At 36.1% G+C, this 25402-nt stretch overlaps 4 protein-coding genes across 4 annotated transcripts; 1 reads left to right on the top strand and 3 right to left on the bottom strand.

Annotated features, from left to right (window-relative positions):
- Window positions 1-596: 596 nt before the first annotated feature.
- Window positions 597-6328, bottom strand: LOC113694529 (bi-functional coumaroyl CoA and feruloyl CoA ortho-hydroxylase F6H2-2-1-like). Its single transcript, XM_027213361.2, has 3 exons — window positions 4286-6328; window positions 3050-4123; window positions 597-1314 (listed from the first exon to the last, which is right to left on the bottom strand). The coding sequence occupies exons 2-3, from the start codon at window positions 3547-3549 to the stop codon at window positions 741-743; spliced, it is 1074 nt and encodes a 357-aa protein (XP_027069162.2). The 5' UTR covers window positions 3550-4123; window positions 4286-6328; the 3' UTR covers window positions 597-740.
- A 143-nt stretch (window positions 6329-6471) lies between these two features.
- On the bottom strand, window positions 6472-9403 carry LOC113704312 (feruloyl CoA ortho-hydroxylase F6H1-3). The gene is made up of 2 exons (XM_027226131.2): window positions 8838-9403; window positions 6472-7380 (listed from the first exon to the last, which is right to left on the bottom strand). Exons 1-2 carry the CDS (start codon window positions 9329-9331, stop codon window positions 6807-6809), a joined length of 1068 nt encoding a protein of 355 aa, XP_027081932.1. The 5' UTR covers window positions 9332-9403; the 3' UTR covers window positions 6472-6806.
- Window positions 9404-11047: 1644 nt separating this feature from the next.
- Window positions 11048-14024, top strand: LOC113694537 (GDSL esterase/lipase At5g03610-like). Its single transcript, XM_027213375.2, has 5 exons — window positions 11048-11102; window positions 11239-11469; window positions 11741-12012; window positions 12795-13153; window positions 13730-14024. Exons 1-5 carry the CDS (start codon window positions 11048-11050, stop codon window positions 14022-14024), a joined length of 1212 nt encoding a protein of 403 aa, XP_027069176.2.
- A 2568-nt stretch (window positions 14025-16592) lies between these two features.
- Window positions 16593-21437, bottom strand: LOC113694545 (uncharacterized). The gene is made up of 3 exons (XM_027213382.1): window positions 21301-21437; window positions 18046-21202; window positions 16593-17225 (listed from the first exon to the last, which is right to left on the bottom strand). Exons 1-3 carry the CDS (start codon window positions 21435-21437, stop codon window positions 16593-16595), a joined length of 3927 nt encoding a protein of 1308 aa, XP_027069183.1.
- Window positions 21438-25402: the final 3965 nt, after the last annotated feature.

Raw genomic sequence — 25402 nt, 5'->3', positions numbered from 1 at the left:
ACCTAAGCTAAAAATTGTGATGAGAATGAAAATTGCGAAGATAACTACGAATTATCAAAGACAAGATAGCTTCTATTCCCTGAAAGTTAGAATAATACAAGAATTCTTGGTTATACTTCTAGAAAATGATTTCAAATTTCAAGCTATACTAAGAACCTTCATTTGCTGCTGCAGAATGTTTCAGCTTCACCCAATTCAAAAGTAAGTTGACAATTATAGCATGCCAAATTAATTAGTAATATTATCTAGGAAAGATACTGTTGCTGACTTGAAAATTTTGGAACGAATTGAAAAGAAAAACAAATGGTGATCAAAGATCTTACATAAAGCTTCCTACAAAAAATTTATCGGTCTAAACTCCAATATAATTTCACAAACAACTTCCACTTAGTTATTTCAAGTTGATCTCCAATATAGTTCAAAATCCTCATTAGAATCTCCAATATTCTGAGTTCTTATATCTAGCAATATATAAAATATCGTTGTTAATATAAAAACAAACTGAAGAATTCCAAATTCTCAAGTAGGTCTAAAGTGGGACGAATTTTATACTTTAGAAGATTAAATATCCAAAATTGAAGTTTAAGAGCTAAAACTGGGATTTAACCCTACAGAAATGTTTGGATAAAGGCAAACAACGTATCAGATCAAGAGACATAAAGAACAAGGGTAGGATCCTCGCTTAACACACTATTTTGTGCTATTTCAGTTGAGACTACCTTACATTTATTGGCTGAACATTATTTTTTAGCAAGTTCAATTGTCTGCTTTCTGCCAAGCCCTTTACTGAAGAAGTAGTTGAAGTAATCTGAGTAGACAAAATGCTTATAAATTGGTTTCTCTCCACTCTCCAGGGCTTCTGGAAATGGACCAACAACTGTGTCAGCTGCAGGGTCAACAAATATAGGCACTGAAACCCTGTTTCTCCTTCCATTAACAGTGACTTGATGTTCAACGCTCTTATAACGATCATTGCTCACAATTTGTAGTATATCTCCTATGTTGATGACCAGTGCCCCTTTAACTGGTGTTACATGGATCCACTGATCAGCTTTTGTTCCTTGCACGAAAAGGCCACCAACATCATCTTGAAGGAGGATAGTGATGGCGGAGATATCAGAATGACGACCAGCTCCAGAAGCAAGCTCAGGGTTTGGACAAATGGGATAGTAAACCAGGTTGACATAGAGGGAACCCATGAGTTGAGATTCTATTGTTTCATCAATTTTCTTGACATTAAGTCCCTTTAGAAGCAGCTCAAGTAGCTTTCTAATTATTGGTTTAGCCCACTTAATGTACTCCATTACTTGATCTCTATAACAAACAAAAAATTTCGATAGTTAGCTAACAAGATGCAGATAACAGAAATAGATATAATTGACATATGAACATAATAGAAGCAAGACATAGAAATGCGCAGAGTCTGTTTCTCAATGTCTGAGCCAGCATTACATGGCGTTATTGTTGCTGTTTGCTGAGCGAATACTAGTATAATCACAGGATTCAGGCTTGAAATTTTGAACAGAGTGATTCCCATTGAATCTTGTCCAATAAAGGGTGCATCTCGAAGAGGTAGGTGTATTAGGATTTGATGGCTGATGGTAATGCCATAGTAAGAGTTCCTATGTTCTACACTAGATAGGATCCCCATAAGTTATAGCAGTGACCAGTTATACTACAATGCAGTATTTGAGAAAAGGCAAATATCAGAAAGTGCAGAGTTACTCTTCAGGTCTATCTACTTAATGATGTGCATTGTACGAAGGTCCCTGACCTTCATCAAGATATTGAAGGCAGGACACAGCATAAACTCTGGAAAGTCGTTCTCAATTTCAGTAGAAAATTGTTTGGAATTCAGCAGCTTTCAGTTTCTTCTGGGTTCGATTAATTCCCTTTGTAAAGCTCAGAATTCGATAATCTTATTCAGTGGAATACATCGGCAGCCTACAGAATCCAGAGTCATTTCATATCATCCACAAAAGCTTCTTAAACCCAAGACTCACTCCTGTGTCGCTTTTCCATTCAACTTTTTATTTTTTGATAATTTTAATTTTACACCCTGCAAAGAGAATCAAACTAGTACTTTTGACAACCGTTGGAGATCCCCTTAGCTATCTTCTGCTCTCAATCAATAGATAAGGCAGCACTTCCATAAGCTTAAAGCAACTAGCCTCGTGTAGTTTGCTTCAATATTGACTTTTAGCCTGGTAGTACTTGCCGACAACAGAAACGCAACACGTAGGAAAGTTTCTTCAATTCTGGACCTTCCAGCATAGGTGTTACAGTAGCTGATTACAGTAAAAGCTATATGAAAGGGTTTTTCAAAGTCTGAAAAGCAGTTAATCCATCAGGGTTGGTTCTACTACAAGTCCCTTCATCTAATTATCATGCTGTTATTCTATTCATCAAATAGCTTCTTTTCTCGATCACTTTAAGTTCTCTTAGTTTCATAATCAAATTCTTATTCTGTCAGCTCAACTTTGTAGTCTTCTGTATGCAGTAATCATGTATTCTAATTTGTTAGCATGGTAAAGCACTAAAGGGGAAACATCACAATCTGGATAAAGCTTGAGAGAAAGCAGACTGCTTTTCATCTAAGGTTTTATATACTGGCTATCCTTATAATTTCTTTTTTAGTGACGAGCGTAGATTGTACAACTAGGCAATGATGATTTGCCAAATTGCATGTTTCTCTTCAATACCAATACAACAGAAATCTAACTACTTCAGCTATCACATATTACCCTGGGTAGGCATGGATTGATTGTGTCGATTGATCATCAGCTATCAAAATACAAGAGGATATATTAAACGAATGCTTTTTTATTTCCCCTGATTATAGTTCTTGAGTTGATTAAGATCAAAGTTGTTAAAGAAACAACTAAACCATGTATACCTAACTGAAAGATATTTTCTAAAAGAATCTGCATAGAAATGTAATTGGAGAAAACACATATATCATGATAATGGACTGCACTCCACATAATTCTGCTTCTTGGTATATAGGAAGAAGCAAAACAAGAAATGGTGGCAGAAATTAGCTTCTTACTTGGACACAGAAGGCCATAATTTTGAACTCTCATCATCTGGAATATACAAATGCGTAAGATAATCTTTCCACTCCAAAACCTTTTCTGCAAGAGGACTAAAGCTAGTTTTCAACTGCACAGTGGGAGTAGGTGAATTTTCCTTCAAATACTTCCTCCTTTCCTCATCTGGCAACTCAAAGAATTTGTGCCCAGCTTCCTTTACATTTTCAAGAACCTCAAGTGGGATGCCATGATTGATAATTTGAAAGCAACCCCTTTTGGCTGCAGCCTCACAGATTGAGGCTGCAATTTTTGGATCATCCCAGTTAGATACATCAATGACAGCTATTGATTCATCTTGCGCTATCTGGTTCTGATTTAGTCTATCTTCAGGGGGTAAGATGTATTTCTGAGGGATGGTTTTTATGCCTAAGTTGGATAGACCCTTGACCCCATTGCCTTGGTTTACTGCAAAGTCTATGAGATCAGTGAGTTCAAATTCAACAGACGCTGCTGACATTTCAGAAACTAATTATTGAAATTCCAAAATCAAGCAGAGTCTGGTATTTTCTTATTAATAGCCATGGAAGAACGCAAGAATAGTTTTCAGTACAGTTCTAGATCAGAGATTTGGATCTCATGAACCACTACTCTACCAGCACTTGCGTATCATCCATTTTGAGTGAGAAATTTTTGGGAAGACTTATTGTTTATTATCTTGTATACTTGTTTTGGAGTCAGTCCAATTTCTTGTGATAGTTTGGTGACAGAAGCTGTTACATGTCACTCGGCTTTGGGTAATTCAAGTAATCCTTTGCATTTCACCCCATTTGCACATTGCCCCTTGTTCTTTTGATTGAATCAATATACCTCCCAAAGAAGAAAATGTTACATATCTCACACAATCTATATATGGATTTATTATTACTCTAAACCTGCTCAAGGTTCAACATGTTTCTAATTTACCTTTGCATTCCCATAACAGCTCCAAATAAATTAATGACATCTTCTATAAGCTTCCTTGAACTGGATATATTTGTAAACTAGGCAACTCTCTTGTCTACTTGTCCTCACTGCAATGAATTTGAACTAATCTGAGAGAAAAAAAATCTATTAAACAGGTATTGAGGATATATGTTGCACAATATTTGTCTATATATTCACTAAAATGCAGTTATTCCTACTGTTTCAGAAGTTAAGCCATTCTGAAACGAGGAACAAATGGTATAGTTGATATTCTATGTAATAGTACTTACAGGAGTGTTGCCTTTATCTGTTGTAATCTGTGACGAAGCTTATTTAGAACTTCATTTCAAACTTTGCGTATTTCTGTGAGTAGAAAAGGGTGCCCTTTGGGCTGGCATGTGAGCTTTAGCAGATAATTTAGGTATGCGAAGCTCAGCCTCAATCCTCCAAATCCCATCTTTCATAAACTTTAGCATCACAACTCAGCAAACCAAATTGTCTACTTTCCCTCATGTCCTTTCCTATAGAAGAAGTATTAGTAATCCAACCGGACGACATCCTTATAAATTGGCTTCTATCCATTCTGTAGAATATCTGATAAAGGAATAACAGCTGCATTAGCTGCAGGGTTGACAACGGTAGGCGCAAGAACACTCAGTTTTTTGTTACATTAATAGTGTTGCGATGCTTAAGATACCAATATTGATCATTGCACACAATTCTAAGATGGATCCACTGATCTACTCTTGTTCCTCGCATGTAAAAACCTCCTATGTCATCCTGAAGCAGGATGCTGATGATCTAAATATCAGAATGATGGCTATCTCCATAAGTCAGTTCAGGATTTGGACAAAATGGTTAGAAAATATGGTTGAAAGTAAAAGCGTACATTAGGAGAGATTCTTTTTGCTTCATCAAACGCCTTCACATTTTAATCCCTTGAGTAGCTCTTCACATTGCAATACCTTCATATTTTAGTAGCACACTTCATCTATCCCAATACATGATGTCTAGAGTAGCACTAACAAATACTAGTTAGCCTAGAATACCGCAGACAGATATAAATAATGCAGAAGAGTCAAATAAAACTGATTTAAACTGAACTATAGCCGAAAGTAGTGTCCATAAGGGAAAAAAATCCAGATGATGCATCCTAAAAGTTTCATGAGACAGAAAATCACTCTCAATTTCAATATAAAATTCTCACTCCTTTTAGATTCAATCATGCTCCACATAAGGACTCAGATTAGTTACAGAAGCAAAGTATGCAAAGCTCTGTCCCACTGTTTGGTTAAGCACTACCCATTCCAACAGTTAGAAATTCAGTATACTGGCCTACATTATCCGTTTTTCCAAATTATGGCTTACATTACAAACATTTGAGTCAAACAGATATAAGATCCATTGAATAATTTTTCTTGCGATTAGCATCGGTGATACTTTTTTCAAATAAACCACAAAAGATAGTATCTGCCATGCTTGCCCTTAACATGACATCTTCAAAGATTCAAGAAAATCGTCTCTTTCCAAAGATACATGAAAAAATGACAAGCAAAAGCCAGAGATGCACAGGTTCATAACTGGAAGTACTTCAAATATATGAACAACTGTTTTCTAGCCTTTAGTAGCAAAAACAATAGACATATTGGATGCATTGTATTACTCTCCTTGACTGTTTAGAAATGTATTTAAGAGGTGATTGTACATTTGTTAGCTCAAATTATACGTTCTTTTGTAAGCTATGCTTTCAAAGATTTATCAGCCTTATGACAGCATCCCATTTCTGTACAAGTTTAGCGTACAAGGCCATTTTGATAACAGGTTGCTGCTCCAGTGAAGGCTCCAACAGTTGAGGTAAACTTGAAAAATAAGATGGTGGATTTGGCTGATTCAGAAGAGGCTGAGAAGCATATTATGTTAAAGTCAGTAACTTGCATCTTGAAAACATCCAATTTACTTTCCAGAAACAGGTAAAGAAAAATGCTGAACATGAATATAGAAAAGGTTTCCTTCGTGGAATCCCCAATTGAAACTTGACTACAACTTCCACTTTGATGGTTTCAAGTGGATCTTTTAGAGCTCAAAAATCACTATTCAGTCTTCCAAATTCACACGCCTGATATAAGGTGCATCTAGCAACAAGCAAGTTCCAATTTCTAACATGATAACAAAGTGAATGACTTCAATTTAATTCGTAGGAAACAGGTAGGAGAAGGCAGGGATCCCATCTAAACACAGTCCCATATCTTAAATTTATAAGCAGCTGGCAATAGTTACTAATCTGTTGACTCTCTCCCCCATACCTATATTTTAAGAAAACATCAAAAATTTTCTTGATTATTAAGAATGGTTTACACAAGGAAAAAGGGGCATTGCCCATGACAACATATACAGTAGAGAATAGGGCATAAGCTCATCTAACGCCAAAACAGTATGCTAATGACAAGAAAGCAGGGAATAAAGAAAAAACAAAGAGTGAGGAAGAACATACATACAACTTCATGAAAAATCTGATGGTCTACTCCCCATCAGAAATGTGCCCAAGAACTTACATATACATCTTCCACTTCATGATTTCAGGCTAATCTGTCTAATTGTATATCTAACATCATTACATATCTTCATAAAGAAACAAAATCAATCACTTTTGAATTCCTTCTTATGGAATGGAGAAACAGATAGGACAAGCACTGGAACCTCGGTAAAGACAGCATTCATTTCTCACCTTGCATGGTAGAACACCTTGCATCCTTATTATAGCCCAAATTCATTGTATTGCAACTTCCTAAGCCTCATAGAATTGGAAGTACATCATACCTTTGCAAATTCCAGAGTCTTCTTTCCTTCAGGGCCTTTGCTGAAGAAGAAGTTGAAGTAATCTGAGAAGACAACATTCTTATAAATTGGTTTTTCTCCACTCTCCAGCAATTCAGGAAAAGGACCAACAACTGCATCATCTTTAGGGTTCAGAAAGATTGGCACTGAAACCCTATTTCTACTTTTGTTAACAATCACACGATGCTCAATGCTTTTGTAACGGTCATTGCTCACAATTTGTAATATGTCGCCTATGTTAATCACGAGTGCCCCTTTGACTGGTGTTACATGGATCCACTGATCAGCTCTTGTTCCCTGAACATATAGGCCACCTACTTCGTCTTGGAGAAGGATTGTGATGCTTGAGATATCAGCATGACGACCAACTCCAGCAGCAAGCTCAGGGTTTGGACACAAGGGGTAGTGCATGAGGTCGACAATAAGAGCACCCATAAGCTGAGATTCTTTTGATTCATTGAACTCCTTCACATTAAGCCCTTTCAATAGCACCTCTAGTAGCTTTCTGATTACAGGCTTTGCCCAGTTTACGTATTCCAACACCTGATCCCTGTAAAAAGTAAGAAAAAAATAATTTGCCACCATAATGACTGAGATCTTGGAAACATAAAAATCAGAAAACCACAATCAAAGACAATTACTGACACCAATAAAGTGGAACTACAACGACATAAAGCAGAAGAAAATGTAGTATCTAGATGTCTGATCCACTCATAGTTTCAGGGTGGAATCAAATTTTGAATTCCAGGAAGATTAAAAATTTGATTTTCCCTAACTTTAGTGATGTTCAGTCTTTTCTGCTGTAACATTTTCGAAGCTACTATGATTCATTAAACACCTTAAATATTTCTTCATGTTTCACAGGAATACTATAAAGGAATCTTTGCAAGAATGGATGCCTAATATCATTAAAAGAACAATATCTCATGTTTTCTCATGCTCAATAGATTACATGACAAAGGGTAGTTAACCAATTACACTAGAAGTACAGTAGTACCTATGAACTCTATCTGGTTAACTTGGTGCTGTTAATAAAAGTCCATAGGAACTATCAGTTTGTTGAAGAGAGGACTTATATAAATAGTGCTTGAAAGCTACATGAAACAGAATATGATTCTCAATTTTCTGACGAAATTTTCATTGTCCTCATCCGTGAATCAGAAAAAAAAAAACAAAAAGGCATAAGTTAAACTAATGGCCATAAACCAGCATATCTGCAAAACTTATACCATCTTATCAGAGTTCCACACCTGAGGTTAAGCTAAATAGCACAAAGGATATTGATTGAAGAATCCTCTCCAGTTTAATAGGATAGAGGCCTGTAACTGAATATCCAAAGCACATTGAAACACGAATAGGTTTAGTCTTTAGCTTTCTCCTTCTTCATTCTTTCGCTTTCTTAGTTTCATGTCTGCTGCTTATTCTGTTCTCTCAATTCTACATTTTTCATTGTAAGTTATTGACATATAGCTATGTCAAGTTTACTATGACAAGATAAAGAACAACAAACACAAGAATAAGACCATGAAAGCATCAATAAGGCTGCTATAAAGTGTCAAAACAATTGGTGCAAATAAAACAACAGTGCAAGTTATATTGAACATTCATTGTTACTCTTTTAACGGATAGGATATATTTTTTCCTCAATCTAACATTACAACTCAGGCAAACTCGTCATGCTTTTGTATCCAAATGGAATGCATAATTACAGAATTTGCATAATTAGACAATTCATAAAACTAACCATTGGTTCCATTCCATCCCACTACTATTAACTGTCAGAGTCCACTGTTATTGATTTGAACAAATAAAAATTTTCCAAAACTAATTATATAACATACAAACTAAAGCAGTTAATCATCATGTTAAGAAGAATCAGGATAAACATCTAAATGCAAAATCCAAATTCATGATGATTCTCTGCTTCTTCATTGAATAATAATTACCCACATTTTACCCAGTAAATCGCTGAGAAAATAAAAAGGATCCATGAAATTAAGAACTTACTTGGACACAGCAGGCCAGAGATTAACACTTTCATCATCTGGGAAATACCAATGCATGAGAAAATCCTTCCACTCCAAAACCTTTTCTGCTAAACTAAAGCTAGTCTTCAACTGAACAGTGGGAGTAGGTGAATTTTCCTTCAAATACTTCCTCTTTTCCTCACTGGGTAACTCAAAGAATTTATGCCCTGCTTCCATCACATTTTCAAGAACCTCAAGTGGGATGCCATGATTAACAATTTGAAAGAAACCCCACTTGGCAGCAGCCTCACAGATTGAACTAACCACTTCCGGATCATCCCAGTTGGATACATCAATGATTGGTATTGACTCTTCATCAACTATTTGGTTCTGGTCTAGCCTTTCTTCTGGCGGTTGGATGTATTGGTGAGGAATGGTTTTTAGGCCTAATTTGGAAAGACCCTTTACTCCATTGCCTTGGTTTATTACATAGTCTATAAGATCAATGGCTTCTACTGATGCTGCTGCCGACATTTTTCAGAAGCTAGTGGAGGAAATGAAGCCTAGCAAGCTCGATGAATGATGTTGAATCAAGTGTTCATTTCAGTGGGAGGCCAACTATTTAAATCTTTGGTGACCTCCCAATAGATTCACTTGCCACAGTCACAAACTGACACGTTGCACCCATGATAGCCATGCAAAAGAACCTTCACAATTTTGTTTTTGGTTCGATGGTAAAGCACCATCAGGGCATCTTGATTGATGAGAGTTTTTTCCCTTTTTTGATGGTGTAACTTTCAAGTTCATCACTTTTCATTTACACTCTTTTCTCCGTGTCATTAAATCCATCTCTCCTCAGATTAAAGAGAGATTGTATAATGGTAGCTTGAATTAATTTTCTTGAAAATCTTATAATTACAATACCTACTAATCAAGAAGTCAAGATATACAAATGTGGGCTCTTCTATTTTTAACCCTTAGAGAATAAGGATGAGAAGTCAATATATTTTGTAAGCAACTGCTTACGTAATTGACGGACGGAGGATAACGTTTGAAATGTATATAACAATGGATTCATTTCTTTATTTTGTGTGCTTATTATGTATTTTAAAGCACGAAACTTAAAAAACCTATGAACATGGTCAAGAAATTTTTGGATAAGATCATTTGGAAAATAAATTTTTTAATATTCACAGTATTATGTTTTTGAACTACTTTTTCGTCACATATATATCACATTCAAAAAATGTTACTATAAATGATACCTAAAATTTTTTCAGATAATATTCAATCCAAATAAACCATGTGTGTTTGGATTGAATATTATTATTTAAAATATTTGTTATAATACTTTTGTAATTTGATGTGTGTGAAATTAGGAAAATAAAAAGTTAATGGAAAACCTATTTGTGATTGACTCAATGCACCCAAAAAATTAGTGCAACAACTTTACGTAATATGTTTTTTAATGTTTTTTTTTTTTTATAGAAAAGATCATTTTATTCAAACAAATCTGCACTAATGGTAGAAAATATATCAAACAAGCATAACACAAATACATGTAGATCTGAAATCGATAAATATAATAGATCTAAGAAAACAATACAAATAAAGATTTAATTAATGCTCCTATATATCTTCCAGATGAATTAGTCCAATATATCCTTGGCTTCAAAATGGGTCACTTTAGTGTTTAAAATTTAAAATTTGGTTTAGTCCTTAAAGCATAAAATATGTCCCACTTTAGTTTCGAGGGATAATTTCAAAAACTTCCCTTGAGATTTTTAACAATTTCATTTAGCTCCCTCGAGGTTTTTAAAATTACACATACCTCTCTTGTCATTTAAAATGACAATACTACCCTTAAATATTTTAATGCACTTCCCTTGTTTGGTATTCTTATACTTAGAATGACTTTTAAAATTATTTTTTCATTCTTTTTCTTCTTATTCCTTTTTATTTTAAAAATAAGCAAGCTTGCTCAACATAACATTCGAGTGATAGGTGGAGGATTGGGTTGGGTGTTAAAGTGGGAAGGGTTGTAAGTAAGAGATTTTGAATTCAAGATCTCTCACATACAAAAAATAATAATAAGTAAAAATTTTAAAAAAAATTGATAACGTTTATATTTGAATTTAAATCTGATTTATTTTACCATTACTCATAAAAATCCACCCCAAAACGAACTTATAAAAGGGTAAGATTCCTAATGACTGTTATCTTTCTTCGTTTCCTCAAAACAACACCAGCATGAAAGTTCAACTCTTTTTCCTGTCTGCAACACTGATATACGGTACATTTTCAGGTAAATTACAGAATCTTTTATAAATTCACGTCTAGCTCTATATGAGCTTCACAATTCTTTTCATGGACGAAAAGGACTCTTAACCTCGGGATTGTCTTAGCTTTTAGGTAGGGATTGTATAAGATTCTTGTACAAGAGTTTGATATCTATCACATTTTGCAGGAGAATTTGGTGTTGAAGGTTCACTATCGTAAGAAATCATCACGTAAAAATAATTATGGGATTGAAAAGCTCTTTGTTATCGGAGACTCCTATGCTGATACTGGAAATCTCCCAAAAATGTGGAAGGACAAACCTTATGGACTGACTTTTCCAGGCAAGCCAGACGGCCGATTCTCCGACGGCCATATCCTGACTGATTTCATTGGTAAGTCAACTACATAATATTTATTTCCAGCCTAGCTACAAATATCTTATGTTAATTTATTTGTGTAGATAAGTTTTTTTGGTGAAAGATGGGATTTTACCATTTTGAAATGTATCGCAGTTAATGCCAAGAATTTTCTTTTCCATGCATAAATTTTAAGCAGAACTCTCTCAAAACTAGATGATATGAGTTTTTTGACATTAGCATATTCTCCATGCTGGTTTCTGCATGATGTACTGAGTTTTGGTTGGGTAAATTTAGGAATGAGCAGCGGATTTCTTGGGACTAAAGTCTCCAGTGCCATATAGAATGAGGAATGCACAGAAGAAGGATTTGCAATATGGGATAAATTTTGCCTTTGGAGGGGCTGGTGTGGGCAAAACATTGTCTTCAGTGCCTAATTTCAGCACCCAAGTGGATTTTTTTGAAGAACTCATCAAGAAAGCGGTGTACTCAAAATGCGACCTTGAACACTCTTTGACTCTAGTTACTCTTTCAGGCAACGATTATTCTGCTTTTTTAGCAAGAGGAGGCACCATTTTGGTAAAATTACAATATATCAGAACCATTCGATTTTGGAGCATTATATATGATATTCGATCCATTTTCATAGGTTTAGCTTAGTTCAAGTTAATTTTAAAATAGAAAATAACATATTACTTCATAAATTAATCTGAATTTATCTATGGTATTTCCCTTTGAACTTCATATACTCATTTTTGTTTTTTAAAAAAGAAAAGTAAGTAGCATTAGAATCTATTCTCGGAAGTGATGGATATCTAAATGAGATTTTAGAGGTTTTGGATGATAGGATGAGTATCTGAAACGTAGGGGTGTGGCTAACATTTAGGGAGAAAGAAGGGAAAAAGATTTGGATTTGGGAGATTAATCAATTTGTCATCAAGTCAAGCTAGAATAGTACCATAATTTTTGTAAAGTGTTTGCATAAGTTTAAAGATTCTCAAGTTCTTCCATTTATCTCTCCATTTTTGTAAGGTTTGAAATCTCCCTCTAACTTGGGGTTAAAAAAATAGAATGCTTGTAGATATGTTACAATCTTTGGTACTCCTATTTTACTTTTGAATGCTCTTTGTGTTTTACCCCTGCCCCCAAGATACATGTATAATTTTGTCCGCTTCTGGAAATTGTAAGCTTTTACCCATGTGGAATCATGTATATTTTTTTGGGTACACCTTTGTTTATATTCTTGTGAAATACAAAATGTAAGGGTACCCAAAAGAAATTAATAAATGATGTAACACAACAACCAGTGGCAAATGAATTTGATGCAATTATGGTTTTACAAAACAGTTTTTCATTCACAGGATCTCATAATTACTTTCATCCCTGGTGTGGTGCAAAAACTTGCAGCAATCTTGAAACGCATTTCAGACTTAGGGGTGAAGAGAATAGCAGTGGGATCGCTGCCACCATTAGGATGTGTACCTGTAATTACAATAAGTAGTGGTTTCAAACAATGTAATTACACTGCAAATATGGCGTCTATACTACATAATTCCATTCTAGCAGATTCTGTGGCACAGTTGAACAATGAGAGCTTATCGACTCAATTCGAGATTCTTGATCTTGATGCTGCATTCACTACAATTATCCAACATGTTCAAGATCGCAAAGGTGCTTTATCTTACTTTCTTGATCTTGTTGTTTCTTCTGTTTTTCAAATGTTCACCCTGTTTAGTTATCTAGGATTTATCTTGTGGATTCTTTTATTCTATGCGGATAAAAAGTGGGGCCAAAAATTTGAAAATTATAAGCAAAAACGTGCAGTGTAGGTGAAATAAGAAGTAAGGGAGAGTGATATTTGCGGAAAGGTAAGGTAGGGTGGTAATTAAGATAGGAAGAGTTGTAAGTAAGTGGTTCTGAATTTAAATCTTCTTACTTATTAAAAAAAAAGAGTAAGGATATTTTTAGAATTTTATAATAGGTCTACTTTTTTTGGGTGTGCTTATCCTAGAAAAAACCTAATCTTATATAAAGGAGTCTTTTTAAAAAAAAAAAAAAATTAGTATACAGTGGTCCTTAGACAAGCTTTAAGTTTATATTTTCACTACATGTACGTCTTTTAACACAAATCTTATGCCAGAAAATATGGTTGCTTTTCCTGTTTTTCTTTCTTTTTCCTCCGTAGAACACAATGCTACTATGTAAGAGTGCGTTATTACCTCAGTTCAAGTCTAAAAATCTCTTCTCAAGAAAACAACTTGTACAATGGTTTTTTCCCTTTTTTTTTTTTTTGAAGGGCCTTCTCTTGTTGTTGTGCTCTTCCTATTCGTGAAGTAGTGATAACAAATTTTTTTTTTTTGGGGTTTGATGCACCAAAATTGCATGCAGAAGCTCCATTAACTCCTTGTTGTCAAGGGATAGCAAATTATTCTTGTGGAGATGTGGATAGCAATGGAAAACAAATGTATACAGTTTGTAGAAAACCCAAACATGCATTCTTTTGGGATAATGCGCACCCAACACAAGCAGGATGGCATGCAGTTTTTTCAGTTCTTAAGCCCACCATAAAGGACCTCTGCGAGTTTAGTTAGAAATTTGAAGTTTGATCTTATTTTCTTTGCTACTATTTTTTTTGGGGTGTTTCCTAAGATCTCAGCATCTGGTGTCACAAGCGTACTTCTGCAGCAAATTCTGAATAAGTACTCCTAAATCGTAGGAAATTCCCTCTAACACTGTCCAAGTAATTTGAATTTCTTTGACTACCATTTGTAAATACTTCAAACCCGCATGTGGCCCTATAGAAAATGCTAGTGACAATGAAGCATAGTTTGATTTTGGTAAAACTCTTTTCTTTTGGGACTATGTGAGGAGTCATTATTGATCCTCTTAAAAAAAAAAAGATAGTGAAAATATAGGCTATATTAGATGGGATATTACAGAATTAGGTTCCTCTACATTGACCTTAATTAAGTTTAAAATTGAATTGACTAAGTGATCGGATCATTTGTTTAACCGTTACAATCTTTCCATTATAATCTTTAATAGAGATTTTTGTTTCATTCTACACTATCAGTGTTCATTGCAATTCGTCTTACACTGCTATACTATCCAAATGTTCAGTACAAGGGAATTTGATTCATTGTATAGCATCCGAACGGATTTGAGTTTTCAATATGTTTATTTACTTGACAAACACACACACACACATATTGCAGCGTGATCAGATAATTTTAGAAGCCTTAGTGAGTAAATGATAGATAACTATGGAGAAAAGCTGTAGAAATCCTGATTGAATAGATAGTTGTCAATAAATAAGGCAAGTATTCTGCTATTCCTAGATGGATATGACTTTTCAATACGCTGATCATTATCTTATCAAAAATTTTATTTCCATTTCACAAAGTTGCCAAGAAAATAAGGCAAGTATTCTGCCCTTGTTACATGGCGTTTCAGTATGTTGATCATTATCTTATAAAAAATTGGGTTAAAAACAAAAAAAGCCCCCTGTAGTATATCTAATATACAGAAAAGTCCCCGTGATTTCAAAATATACAAAACGACGCGTTATGTTTTGAACTAAATTATAAACTAATAAAATTCGTTAAACTTAACGAAATCCGGTACATTTAACGGAAAACTTAACAGAATCCGGTAAATTTAACGGAATCTGATAAGTTTAACGGCCGAAACCGTCATTTTCGTTAAATTTAACGAATTTTGTTAGTTTACAATTTAGTTCAAAACATGAGGTGTTGTATATTTTGAAACCACAGGGGGATTTTCTGTATATTAGATATACCACAATGGATTTTTTTGTTTTTAACCCTAAAAAATTTTATATCGGAGGGGTAAACAAAGAAACTTTACTTCAATTTGGACCAACTTCCTCAATCGTTAGTTTTGACCAATTCGAAAGTATGAGAATGGATAAATAAGGACTCTACAACCTTAATCGGCCTTAATATCGAATTAATGTACTTTGTAATTTTATTTGGAACACTTTTATTGGTCAAAAGCTACATTGGTAGTTACTTTGGACTAAGATAAAATTTACCGTTATCGTTATACACCCAAACAGGGCAAAAAAAAATTGCTTTATTTCTCTTTCCAAAAAGAGAAAAAGGAAACAAACAATCAATATCAATTAAGCCTGATTGAATTTAAACTCAATCCTTTTCCGACTCTACTAGGGACATCATGGAAAATTCTGCGTATATAAGAAATAGAAGTAATAATAGTTATCTTGCTTGATCTCTGCCTTATAATTCCTTCCTCCGAACCCCTTTTTATCTGTTTTTCTGCTTAAGTATGATTCATTCCGGAGCTTCTGCGATGAGTTTTGCACATACAACGGCGGCGTTTGCTTGTCTCCTTGGTACCAATATGTATACAACAAGGTTTGCGAAAGAGATTAGATAGCTCGATGTGAGGATTCCATGCAGTCGGACAGAAGTCGTGATCTTGTCAAACGTGAAGTTTGAAGACTTGTTTTATTCATCCATGTAATAGCTAGGCAACAATTCGTTTTAGTTGGTTTACCGTTTTCCACATTTACAGAATTTCTGTTTTTTCTTAAGTGGTGAAGTTGTAGTAGTTAAGGTCTTTTTCCTTTTTTGGATGTATGCAAGTCCAATCGTAATTTATAGGGCAAATTATTTAAATAATCACTGTACTATTTAAATAGTCGAGTTTTAGCCACTCAACTATTAGTAGTATGTTTGAACCCATTAAACTATCAAAAAGTATAATTTTGGTTCATTCTGTCTAATTTTATCGTTGATTCTGGTATGTCTCATAAATCGTGTGGACTCTTATATCTAACAGAATTAATGGTGGAATTAGACGGTCAAATTTTATACTTTTGATAGTTCAGTAGGTAAAAACGTACCATTAACAGTTTAATGGCCAAATCTTCATTATTGAAAAAGTTTAGTGGCTATTCAGATAATTTGCTCTAATTTATATGATATCCGATTTACAATTTGGTTCAGTTCCCACATATAGTTATTGTTGATCATATATCTTTCTCCAATCAAGATTTCTGCTAGAGCAAAGGCTGGTGTAAATGTCAGATCGATTCATATACTGCTAGAGCAAATTTGCGTTAAACAGATTGAATTGTCAAGTGTTAATCCCAATTACTAGCTCATACCGATTCGTCAGGTGCCCCACAGCTGCTGTTTCTGATTTTGCTGTCTCTCTGCTTGTACGGACATGTCTTCTCTCCCACTCTTACCTCTATCCCCCCTTCTTACTGGTTTCCCTTTGGAGCGGTACTTTCGATCTCGTTTAGAATTGCATAATGCGTAACTTTCCGTGGCAAGAATTGCCATATCCACCAAGTCGAGAATTGCACCAAATGTTATGGCACCAATGAGTCCTGCTGCCGCAGATGGTGTTACGATAAGAGCTGAAATTGTATAGCATACACTAAAATGTAGTAATGACAAATTCAGAATACCATTCAACAGGTCATTTGCTTGAAATAGAAAATAAATGGTGAAAAGCGACGACAAAAATGGCACTGAGTTAAACGTTAAAAGATTAAGAAACCGAAAAGCCACGTCTGGGCTCGGGAATAATGGTACTGGTGCAAATAGGCGCCCTACATCAGTGCGGTTTGAAGTTGGACCACTGCTTATATCAGTAATTCCAGAAATTAATCCTCTTGGTGGGCTTAAAATAGCTTGATAAGTGGCTGCTATGATTAGCACGGCCACCACGATTACCGCGCTGTGCGTTTCGCCAGACATAGAAATAACACTGGGAGTTCTAGGATTTGGCGCTTTAACCTGTATGAAATATTTCCCACAAAGTGTTCCGAGAAACGATCCTTTTTTTTTTTCGGAAACGATAGAATTTTATTATAATAAGGAAGTAAAATTACATAGGTTGAGCAAGGGCTCAAATTGGTCTTTACAAAAGTGGACTAGGCCACTGATGAACTGAAATTTCATCCTCAAAGTATAATCATAGCTAATCTACTCAGTTTAGTACTGAGTCTATCCATAGCAACAGGCAAACTATCAAATGAGCATTTCCTAAACATTGAGCAAAAGTCTTTTATGTCGTCCAAGTGAGTTGCCAGCCTTAAGTTACCAGAACCTTGATAGCGTATCATATTAAGAAGGGTAAATTACATTTTACCCCCCTGTGGTTTACCCTTTTTTTACATAACCCCCCTATGGTTTCAAAAGCTATACATAACCCCCTCATAGTTTGGATTAAAGTGTCAAAGTAACAGAAATAGTCACTTGTAACGGAACTTTTAAAAATGTCGAAATTACCCTTATAAATACATGACACATTAACCCCCTATGATTTTTATATTTTACCATATAACCCCCTTATAGTTTAATACTTTACCATATAACCCCCTTATGATTTTCAAAATATACACATAACCCCCCTTGGTTAATACATAAATTTCAACCTTACATAAGGGTATTTTTGACATTTTAGGTGACGCCGTTACGAGTGACTATTTCCGTTACTTTGACACTTTAATTCAAACCATAATGGGGTTATGTATAGCTTTTGAAACTATAGGGGGGTTATGTGAAAAAATGCTAAACCACAGGGGGGTAAAGTGGAATTTGCCCTATTAAGAACCTGACTGCATGGAGTTCGAATATTGACATGCTGCCAACCTTTGTCCTTGAGCTTCTGAAGTGTCAGTTTTATAGCCAAGAGATTGTCCAAAACTGCTGAACCAGTGCTTCTCTCGCTCAGTATCCAAGCATCACGTCTTTGGCTCAGATTGTTTTCTGCTGTCACCCCAATTCCCATATTTTGGCCCTCAACATGTTGACCCACCTCAACACTGATGTTCAGCAAGCACTCCTCATCCCCCATCCATTCCTCCTCATCTTGTGTTGTTTCTGTTTCGAGAATGCTCAACTGATGTTGTTTCTGTTGTGATTGTTGATACTCCTCCCAATCCTTCATGGCTTTCCTAATGACTTGCATAGGATGTCTATCCTTCCCTTCAAATTCAGCTTCATTTCTAACTTTCCAGATCTGCCAAAGTATTTCCACTGTTAAGTTTATGTGCTCCCTTCCCTCCTTTCGCACCTGCACTTTCATTAACATACTCCACCATCTGCTGAAGTCAGCTGTGTGCTCTTTAAGTCCATCCCACTGGGAGGGCGCCATCCGCCATATCATTTGCGCTTGTTTGCACTGAAAGAAAATATGTTCCACAGTTTCAGTATTTTCCCCACACCGCTTGCAGATTAAATCACCTTTGCCCGTTCGTTTATGTACTACCTCCCTACATGGCAAGGCTCGGTTCAGAATTTTCCATACAAACAGCTTTTGTTTGTGTTTGATCTTCATCTTCCAGAGCTGTTTCCAAGCTTTTCGGCTCCCTCCTTCCCAGCTTGTCTCTCCTTTATCTCTGCCGTTGCCTTCCAACCAATTTTTCCTTCTTGTTATTGCGTCATATGCTGAACTCACTGTGTACTGTCCATTCTCACTATGGCTCCAAAAGTAGGAGTCTGGTCTGCTAGTAAGACTAATAGGAATTTTGAGAATCTGTCTGGCTTCTCTCGGATTGAAAGTTCTAAACACAAGAGGTGCATTCCATCTGAAGTTACAAATCAGGTCACTCACTTTACTCATCGTACTAGTTGGGGGCTTTGTGGACACCACTTTACCTTCTTTGCCATCCTGGATCCAAGCATCCTCCCAAATTCTAGTGTCTTTGCCATTCCCTATCTTCCTCCTTGCTCCTCTTCTTACCTCCTCTCTTGCGCTCATCATGCTTTTCCATATCCAAGAGGAGTTGGCTTTGGCTCCGCAGCTTAGGGGTGACTCATGTTGGTAATACTTGGCTTTCATCACCTTACTTATCAGCAGGTTTGAACAGGTGAGAAGCCTCCAGATTTGTTTACCCAACAATGCTTTATTAAAGCCTTGTAAGTCTTTAAAGCCTAAGCCATCATTATGATTTCCTTTTGCCAGCTTTTGCCATGAACACCAATGCACTTTCCTTTTGTCATTTTCCTCTCCCCACCAGAACCTTGCCATAAGCGCTTGAATGTCTTTACATAGCTTGACTGGAAACTTAAAACATGACATGGCATAGGTTGGCATTGCCATAGTTATAGCTTTCATTAAAACCTCTTTGCCTGCTTGGGAGAGCTGCTTATTGCACCAACTAGCAACCGTTTTCTGACATTTATCTCTGATAAAACCAAAGATCTGGTACTTTGTTTTGGTAATGACCATAGGCAGCCCCAAATACTTCCCTTGATGTACCACCTGGATATGTCCTAGTCTACTGCATATTTCCTTTTGTTCCTCAGGTTCCACATTCTTGCTAAAAAAGACCGATGATTTTTCCATATTTATCAATTGTCCTGAGCCTTGTTCATACATTGCCAATATCCTCATCACTTCTTCAGCTTGATCCTTGTCAGCTTTGCAAAAAATGAGAGAATCGTCTGCGAAAAAAAGGTGACTAATTGATGGTCCAGCTCTACTTATCTTCAATCCTGATAGCTTGTGATTGTTCTCCGCTTGAGTCAACAAATTGGAGAAGCCTTCGGATACTAATAAGAAAAGGTAAGGTGACAGCGGATCACCTTGCCTAATTCCCCTTGAAGGTGTTAAGTAACCTTTAGACTCCCCATTTATATTGAAAGAAAAAGTAGTTGTAGTGATGCACTCCATTATCCAACTAATCCAAATCTCACTGAAACCCATTTTGTTCATCACAGCCTTCAAATAGCTCCACTCCACCCTGTCATAGGCCTTAGACATGTCTAACTTTAAAGCCATAAATCCTTGAGACCCTTGCCTTTTGTTTTTAAGGTAGTGCAAGTACTCGTGAGAAACAATAATGTTGTCCAAAATTTGTCTTCCAGGCACAAAGGCTGCCTGGTTTTTACTGATGCATTTGTCCAGCACTTTTTTCAATCTATTAGCAAGAATTTTGGAAATGATTTTGTACAAAACATTGCAAAGACTTATAGGCCTGAACTGCTTGATCTCAGTGGGATTTTCTACCTTAGGAATCAGGGAAATGAGTGTATGATTGACTGCCTTTAGCATATGGCTAGAATGAAAGAAGCTTTTGATAGCTTGAATGATGTCTGTTTTGAGGAACTGCCAAAATTTCTGAAAGAAAATTGGAGTCATGCCATCCGGACCAGGGGATTTTGTTGGGTTCATAGAGAATAAGGCTTGTTTAATTTCTCTCTCCCTAACAGGTGCAATAAGTCCTACGTTCATTTGGTTAGTGATGGTCAATGATATTCCTTTTAGGACCTTATCTATTTGCCCAGCCCCCTTACTGCCGAAGAGATCTTGATAATGCTTCAAAACTTCCTCTCCTATCTCCTCTTCAGTTTTTGCCCAAGATTTATCCTTTCTTTGTAATCTTGTTATCCTATTTCTCTTGCGTCTTCCTTTAACACTTGAGTGAAAGAAATGTGTATTTCTATCTCCCTCCTTGAGCCATTGAACTCTAGCCTTCTGGCTCCAGAAAGTCTCTTCCTCATCATAAGCCTCCTTCAATTTCCTTTTCAGCATCTGTTTTCTCCCTTTTTTGTCTTGACAGTCACTATTTCTGAGATCCTCCAGCTGTTTCTTACATGTTTCAATGCTCTTCCTAGCATTTTTTTGGAAGTTATTTCTCCACTTGAGGATTGCCACTCGACACCTCGCAATTTTCCTATGTACTTGATACATTCTAGATCCTAGCTGACCCTCTTCCCAAGCCTGTTTAACCACCTGTTCGAGTCCCTCATTTTTCAGCCACCTCCTGTTGAAGAGGAACCTTTTTTTCCGGTGTTACGTAATAGGGTTGGAATCTAGTAATATCATGCTATGATCAGACCCAACATTTTCAATGTGCCTTACACGTGCTCTATCAAACTCTTGGCTCCAGTCACAGCTCCCAAAAGCTCGATCAAGTCTTTGCTTGATTTCCCCTTGTTGAGTCCAATGATTACTCCATGTCCAGGGGTTCCCTTCAAATCCCAAATCGATGAGTCCATTGTGGTTAATAAATTGTCTAAAGTCCTGAAAAGAACTTTCCTCTCTGCGTCGTCCTCCCCACTTTTCATCATTGGAAGTGATATCATTAAAGTCGCCTGAAATAAGCCACCTTTGCCCCCATAACACTTTCCTCCGAGAAACGATCTCGCCAGGATCAAAACATAATAGTAAGCTAAATTTACAGTGCTGAACGGAGTGATGAATCTTCACCTACAGAACACCAAGCTTTTGGAGTGCTTCCATTCTCTTCCGCATTTGGATCTCTTAAAGCTATATCGAGTGCAGTTAAACCCTCCGCATTGCAACAATTGATACCCCTTGTTCTATACCCAATCAATGTCTTATACTTCAATTGCTTGATTATTAATCTCAAGGCTTGAGCAAAAATCGACATATTATTATCCCTATATAATGCAATTTAAGAAAACAATTGCAACATTTTTTTGGTAGAAAACAGTTGCTGATGCTGATTAGGAAAGGTGTATTAGGTACATCTAAATCATGCTTCATAAGTCCTAACAAGGGGCTGACAACCCAATTCCTTAAAAAAAAAAAAAAAGAGGGTAGAATATGTATATTTCTATTTAGGTATATTTCACTTCCAGTAGAGTCGTGAGTGTTTACTATTTAGAATTGTTGATTGAGTGTTTGAGCAAATATCTCAAGAGTGAGGCTTTAAGAAGATATTCTCCATTACGAGACTCAATTAATGGTGTCTAACATGATTACCACAAGTTGAAGATCATGATGATGATGTCGATGCTTATAGGACTTTCCCAGTTAGATGTCTGAGAAAACATTGTTTGTGTAGGTTGTAGGTTGCCAGTATGGAAAAGCTCATCAACTTCCATATGAGGAGTCAAATCTTAGAGCAAAGGGGTCTCTAGAACTAATTCACTTAGCTATATTTGGTTGAGTGAAAAAACCATGGTATGGGGTACATGATTATCTTTATTAATGATTTTTCTAGATGTGTTTGGAGTGACTTTATGAAGGAAAAGTCAGAAGCCTTGAACAAAGTTATAGAGTTCAAGGAGAAGATCTAGAAAGAAATAGGCAGAAAGATATGGTGTCTACACATAGACAATGAGGTGAATAGACATCAAATGAGTTCACCAGATTCTTGCAAGAATGCAAGATAAGGTGGCAGCTGACCTTTCCTGGTGCACCTCAGCAAAATTGGAGTAGTTGAGCAGAAGAATAGGCATCTCACAGAGATTTGCAAAAGTATGCTACATGCCAAAAATGTGCCTCCACATTTTTTGGTTGAGTGTATGAAAATGGTATTCAATGTGACCACTAGACTAATTTAACCTAAGTTGGATTTTATATCTCTAATATAGAAGTTATGGAATGTTAAATGCAATGTTGCTCACTTTAAAATATTTGGGTATGTTTGTTATGTGTTTGTACCATATCATCTCTGAACCAAATTTGATAAGAAAGCCATGCATTGTTTATTCATGGGCTATAATAATTAACAAAAAGGCTAGAATTGCGGCAGTCAATGTGACCAATAGACTATCTCAGCCTAAGTTGGATTGTATCTCTTCAATCGAGAAGCTTGGGTATGTTAAACCTCATGTTACTCATTTTAGAGTATTTGGATATGTTTGATATGTGTTTGTGCCGTATCATCTCTGAACCAAGTTTGATAAGAAAGCCATTCGTTGTATATTCATGGGCTATCATAATTAACAAAAAGGCTGAAATTGTTCTGACCCTACAACTGGAAAACGCTATGCCTCACGAAATGTGATATATAATGAGGCATAATTGTGGTGGTCATTACAGGCATTACTGTTGCCGTATTCGCAGGAGTTAGAAGAAAAGATACAGGAGAGATCTGCCCAAAACCAACAAGCTAGAAAAGAGCAAAAGTCCTTGGCAAATAAGGATACACACTCCAACTCGAACAGAGGTCAATGCCAGATATTGTTCTATAGGGCAAAGACCTTAATGATGTTATCATATATAGATAGTTGGTAGATAATTTAATCTATTTCACTTTGACTATACATGACATATCATATGCAATTGGGCTCTGAGTAGATTCATGCAAAATAAAAAAAAAAACATACTTGGAAGCTGTGAGTTGGATTTTGAGATACATTAAATGGACCATTGACTATGATCTATTGTATGGAATGAAATGGAATTCAATGGTAAGGAAAAACAGCCTTGGAAGATAGTACAGAGGGCGCATCAGGAATGGTTAGAATTGGTAGAACTTGATACAAAGGAATGTGGAATGAGTACAAACGAAACAGCAACCCTCCAAGCACCCATACCGCAGTTACATTCAGCATTTGGGACACTGGAAGTGACGGTAGGGGCAACTTCGACCATGAACAATCACAACATGGGTATTGGAATTGTTACTAAGCAGCCTGATCAAGGATTACACAGAGGGTGGGCACTTCGAGCAAGAAGTTCTGGTTCAGCACTGCTGGATGATGCTAATGCACTTAAGCTGGCCATGTGTAAGATTGGCTCTATGCCAGTCCGGACACACATCAGGGAAGTGCAGTTCCAAGTGCAAAACCCACAACTTCTCAGTCAAATTCGCACAAACAGCGTAGGTGACATTAGATTAGCTACTGTTGTGGATGACATTGTTCATTTGAGAGAGCTGTTTCCTTTGTGCTCCTTTTGTTTAATTAAAAAGGATAAGACTCAACTAAGCTCCAAGCTTAGCATTCATGCCTTGGGCATTATTTTTGATGAGGAACATTGGTTTCCTTAGTGGTAGCATTGCTACTTGTAAAGTTCAATCGAGCCTTTGCTCGCACTTGTACAGCTTTTGTCTAGTAATACAATCATCTATCGTTTCGAAAAAAAAAAAAAAGACTATGATCTATTGTACAAGAAAGGGCAAACATGCAAAGTAACTGGATATTATGATTCAAACTATGCCAGTAATCATGACACAAGGAGGTCAACCACAGGTTATATGCTCAACCTTAGATCTGCCACAATTTTTAATGTAGTAAGAGAGCCGACAATGTCATTATCCAATACATAAGTAGTATAAAGCAGCAGCTTTAACAGCACAAGAAAGTACGTGGTTAATGCAACTTATAAAGAATTTACACGAACAATTGATCACTCGATTCAATTATACTATGACAATCAGTTAGCTACTCGCTCGGCTGAAAATCCAATTTTCCATGCAAGGACAAAGCATGTTGAACTCTACTATCACTTTGTTCGAGAGAAGACGTTGCAAGGAGAAGTTAACTTGAAGTATGTCAACACATATAACCAAGTTGTAGATATATTCACAAAAAAGTTTAAATCCTTCCAAATTTGTGAAATTTTGAGAGATGTTCGGAATGACTATGAGAAAAGTCAATGTTGAGAGGGAGTGTTAAAATAGTACAACATTGTCTTTTGGTAAAATATTGCAAGCCACAGTAAAATTGTTAGCAATAATTTTTTACTACTACTCTAAACTAAAGGCCTATCTTATGTATTTGTGGCTGTAGAGATAGCAAAGTAAAGTAGCTTTAATAGAACGTGGGAATTGTAGGCCCTTGGGCCATACTTGTTTCTCGAGCCAGATTTGCTCATAAATTTCACTGGATTTTCTAGTAATTGGGCATTAAATAAGAAAAGGAAAATGAAGATAATTGTTGGATGTTGACTAGTATAAGTAGGAAGCTTAAATTTATTTTGTGAGTGTTGTCACTGTATACACCTCGAGTGTAATAAAATTGTTCAGCCTCTATTATCAGTGGATCTAATTCAATGATTTGGTAATACCCACCATAATCCTACAAGGCCAAGTATTTAAATCTTTGGAGACATCCTAATCGATTCAGTTGCCACAATTATTAACTTGACACGATGCGCCAACGATAGCCATGCAAAATAACCTTCACATTTTCGTTTTTGGTTTAATGGCAAAAAATTGCACCATCGAGGCATGAGTCAATTAATTGGTTGAAGAGAGATTGTTTAA

Source organism: Coffea arabica, chromosome 1e (genome assembly GCF_036785885.1).
Source record: "Coffea arabica cultivar ET-39 chromosome 1e, Coffea Arabica ET-39 HiFi, whole genome shotgun sequence".
Lineage (NCBI taxonomy): Eukaryota > Viridiplantae > Streptophyta > Magnoliopsida > Gentianales > Rubiaceae > Coffea > Coffea arabica.
This window is presented reverse-complemented; position numbering and strand designations above follow the sequence as displayed.

Excerpts from the sequence above, each read along its gene's own strand:
- LOC113694529 (XM_027213361.2), bottom strand. The coding sequence starts at position 3,549 with ATGTCAGCAGCGTCTGTTGAATTTGAACTCACTGATCTCATAGACTTT. Across the intron at positions 1,315-3,049 it reads TTATGGCCTTCTGTGTCCAA|AGATCAAGTAATGGAGTACA; the intron begins GTAAGAAGCTAA and ends TGTTTGTTATAG.
- LOC113704312 (XM_027226131.2), bottom strand. The coding sequence starts at position 9,331 with ATGTCGGCAGCAGCATCAGTAGAAGCCATTGATCTTATAGACTATGTA. Across the intron at positions 7,381-8,837 it reads CTCTGGCCTGCTGTGTCCAA|GGATCAGGTGTTGGAATACG; the intron begins GTAAGTTCTTAA and ends TACTTTTTACAG.
- LOC113694537 (XM_027213375.2), top strand. The coding sequence starts at position 11,048 with ATGAAAGTTCAACTCTTTTTCCTGTCTGCAACACTGATATACGGTACA. Across the intron at positions 11,470-11,740 it reads TATCCTGACTGATTTCATTG|CGGATTTCTTGGGACTAAAG; the intron begins GTAAGTCAACTA and ends AGGAATGAGCAG. Across the intron at positions 12,013-12,794 it reads CAAGAGGAGGCACCATTTTG|GATCTCATAATTACTTTCAT; the intron begins GTAAAATTACAA and ends TTTCATTCACAG.
- LOC113694545 (XM_027213382.1), bottom strand. The coding sequence starts at position 21,437 with ATGGACTCATCGATTTGGGATTTGAAGGGAACCCCTGGACATGGAGTA. Across the intron at positions 21,203-21,300 it reads AAGAGTTTGATAGAGCACGT|GAGGTGGCTGAAAAATGAGG; the intron begins GTAAGGCACATT and ends CCTCTTCAACAG. Across the intron at positions 17,226-18,045 it reads TTCGAACTCCATGCAGTCAG|GTTAAAGCGCCAAATCCTAG; the intron begins GTTCTTAATAGG and ends TATTTCATACAG.